Source organism: Bos indicus, chromosome 15 (genome assembly GCF_029378745.1).
Source record: "Bos indicus isolate NIAB-ARS_2022 breed Sahiwal x Tharparkar chromosome 15, NIAB-ARS_B.indTharparkar_mat_pri_1.0, whole genome shotgun sequence".
NCBI classification, from domain to species: domain Eukaryota; kingdom Metazoa; phylum Chordata; class Mammalia; order Artiodactyla; family Bovidae; genus Bos; species Bos indicus.
In genome coordinates this window covers 45,131,270-45,133,281 of record NC_091774.1, presented here as the reverse complement: position 1 = coordinate 45,133,281, position 2,012 = coordinate 45,131,270, and the positions used below count along the sequence as shown (strand labels likewise).

General features: G+C 40.0%; 1 protein-coding gene across 1 annotated transcript; it reads right to left on the bottom strand.

Annotated features, from left to right (window-relative positions):
• Positions 1-359: 359 nt before the first annotated feature.
• Positions 360-1,287, bottom strand: LOC109568839 (olfactory receptor 5P6). Its single transcript, XM_019974216.2, has one exon. It carries the CDS (start codon positions 1,254-1,256, stop codon positions 360-362), a length of 897 nt encoding a protein of 298 aa, XP_019829775.2. The 5' UTR covers positions 1,257-1,287.
• Positions 1,288-2,012: the final 725 nt, after the last annotated feature.

The window sequence follows — 2,012 nt, the reverse complement described above, 5'->3', positions numbered from 1 at the left end:
GCTTCAGTCGTGTCCAACTCTGTGCGACCCCATAGACGGCAGCCCACCAGGCTCCCCCGTCCCTGGGATTCTCCAGGCAAGAACACTGGAGTGGGTTGCCATTTCCTTCTCCAATGCATGAAAGTGAAAAGTGAAAGTGAAGTCACTCAGTCGTGTCAGACTCTTCGTGACCCATGGATTGCAGCCTACCAGGCTCCTCCGTCCATGGGATTTCCCAGGCAAGAGTACTGGAATGGGTTGCCATTGCCTTCTCCAGTGAAGATAGGCAATCTACCCAAAAAAGAGTTCAGAGTAATGATCCTAAGAATGATTAAAAAACTTAGGAGGATGGATGCACAGAGCAGGAAGTGAGAAGTTTTTTAACAAAGCTCTCTCTTCAGAGCCCCCTTAATCTCATTGTTCCTGAGGCTGTAGATGAGGGGGTTCAACATGGGGATCACCACCATGTAGAACACAGACACCACCTTGTTCTGGTCAGTTGAGTAGCTGGACTTGGGCATCACGTAAATGAACGTGATGGTCCCGTAGAACAGAGTGACTGCTGTGAGGTGGGACGTGCAGGTGGAGAAGGCTTTGTGGCGCCCCTTGGTGGAGTGCATCCTCAGGACGGTGATGAGGATGTAGGTGTAGGATACAGCTATGACAGTCACTGTGATCACAACGATGGAGCCAGCCGTAAATGAGGGGACAGCTGCAGGGATACTGATGTCAGAACAGGAGAGTTCCACCAAAGGAGCAAAATCACAGAAAAAATGATTGATTTGATTTGGTCCACAGAAAAGTAAAAAATAGAAGCAAATAGTAACAGAGCAAGCATTGAGAAAACCAGCTACATAAGCCACTGTGAGTAACTGAACATAAACTTGTGTGGACATTTTGGTAGAATATAGTAGCGGGCTGCAAATTGCCACGAAGCGATCATATGCCATGGCAGCCAAAAGGAAGCACTCAGATGACCCAAAGAAAACAACGGAACCAAGCTGGACTGCACATCCAGGATAGGAGATGGTATTTGTCTCCACCAGGAAGTTTACAAGCATATTGGGTGTAACAGAAGATGAATAGCCTATGTCAGCAAAGGCCAAGTGGCTCAAAAAAAAATACATGGGATGATGGAGCTGAGAAGAGATTCTGATAAGAATGATTGTGCTGAGATTCCCACATATGGTCACCAGGTAGATACAGAGGATGATCATGAAGAGGATGATTCGAAGGACTGGATCATTTGTTAAGCCCAGTAACATGAACCCTGTCATTGCAGTACTGTTCCCATGCCCCAGGGAATCCATGAGAAAAGGTAGCTCCTATTGTAATGAACCTGCGATGAAACATTACATTAAAGACATTTTTAACTGGATGGTTTCCTTGTTCTTAATACACAGAGGTTATTATCGAAATAAATTATTTTCAAGATGGTTTTGGACGAATTTTTTTACCTTAGAGTAAAAAAAGTATATTCTTTTATCTTTATATAAATTTTAGAGTAGAAAAGTTTATTTATTTATATAATGAATATTCTATACGCTAAACATTGTTTTCAGTAGTAACACTGGAAAACCTGCTTCAAATAATGTGTATCTTTTTCTTTTTATATAATAGTTAACATTTATTGAATATTTACTAAATGGCAGGGCTTGGGTTAATAATTTTCTATATAGTTCTATTTTAATTTATATAAAATAATATGTATTTTTATCTCATGTATAGATGATGAAACTGACTTTAGCAATATAACAGCTAAGTTTGCACAGCAAGTGGTAAAATCAAGATGTGACTCATCTTGGTAGCTTGAATCCAGTCCATTCCTTCAGTAACTATATAGTACACTATAAATGAAATTAGAGAATACTTACGATGAAGTCAAGTCTCTTGGATATGGGTGGATAGCAAATTACTTTCCTACTTTCAGAAAGGTAAAGTATAAATGAGATAACTAGTTAATTACAAAGTTTACAATTTCTCTGAAAACAAGACCACATTTTTAAATGGAGAAACACAATTTTCTTAATAGG

Bases quoted from the DNA above. Each gene is read 5' to 3' on its own strand.
- LOC109568839 (XM_019974216.2), bottom strand. From the start codon at position 1,256: ATGACAGGGTTCATGTTACTGGGCTTAACAAATGATCCAGTCCTTCGA.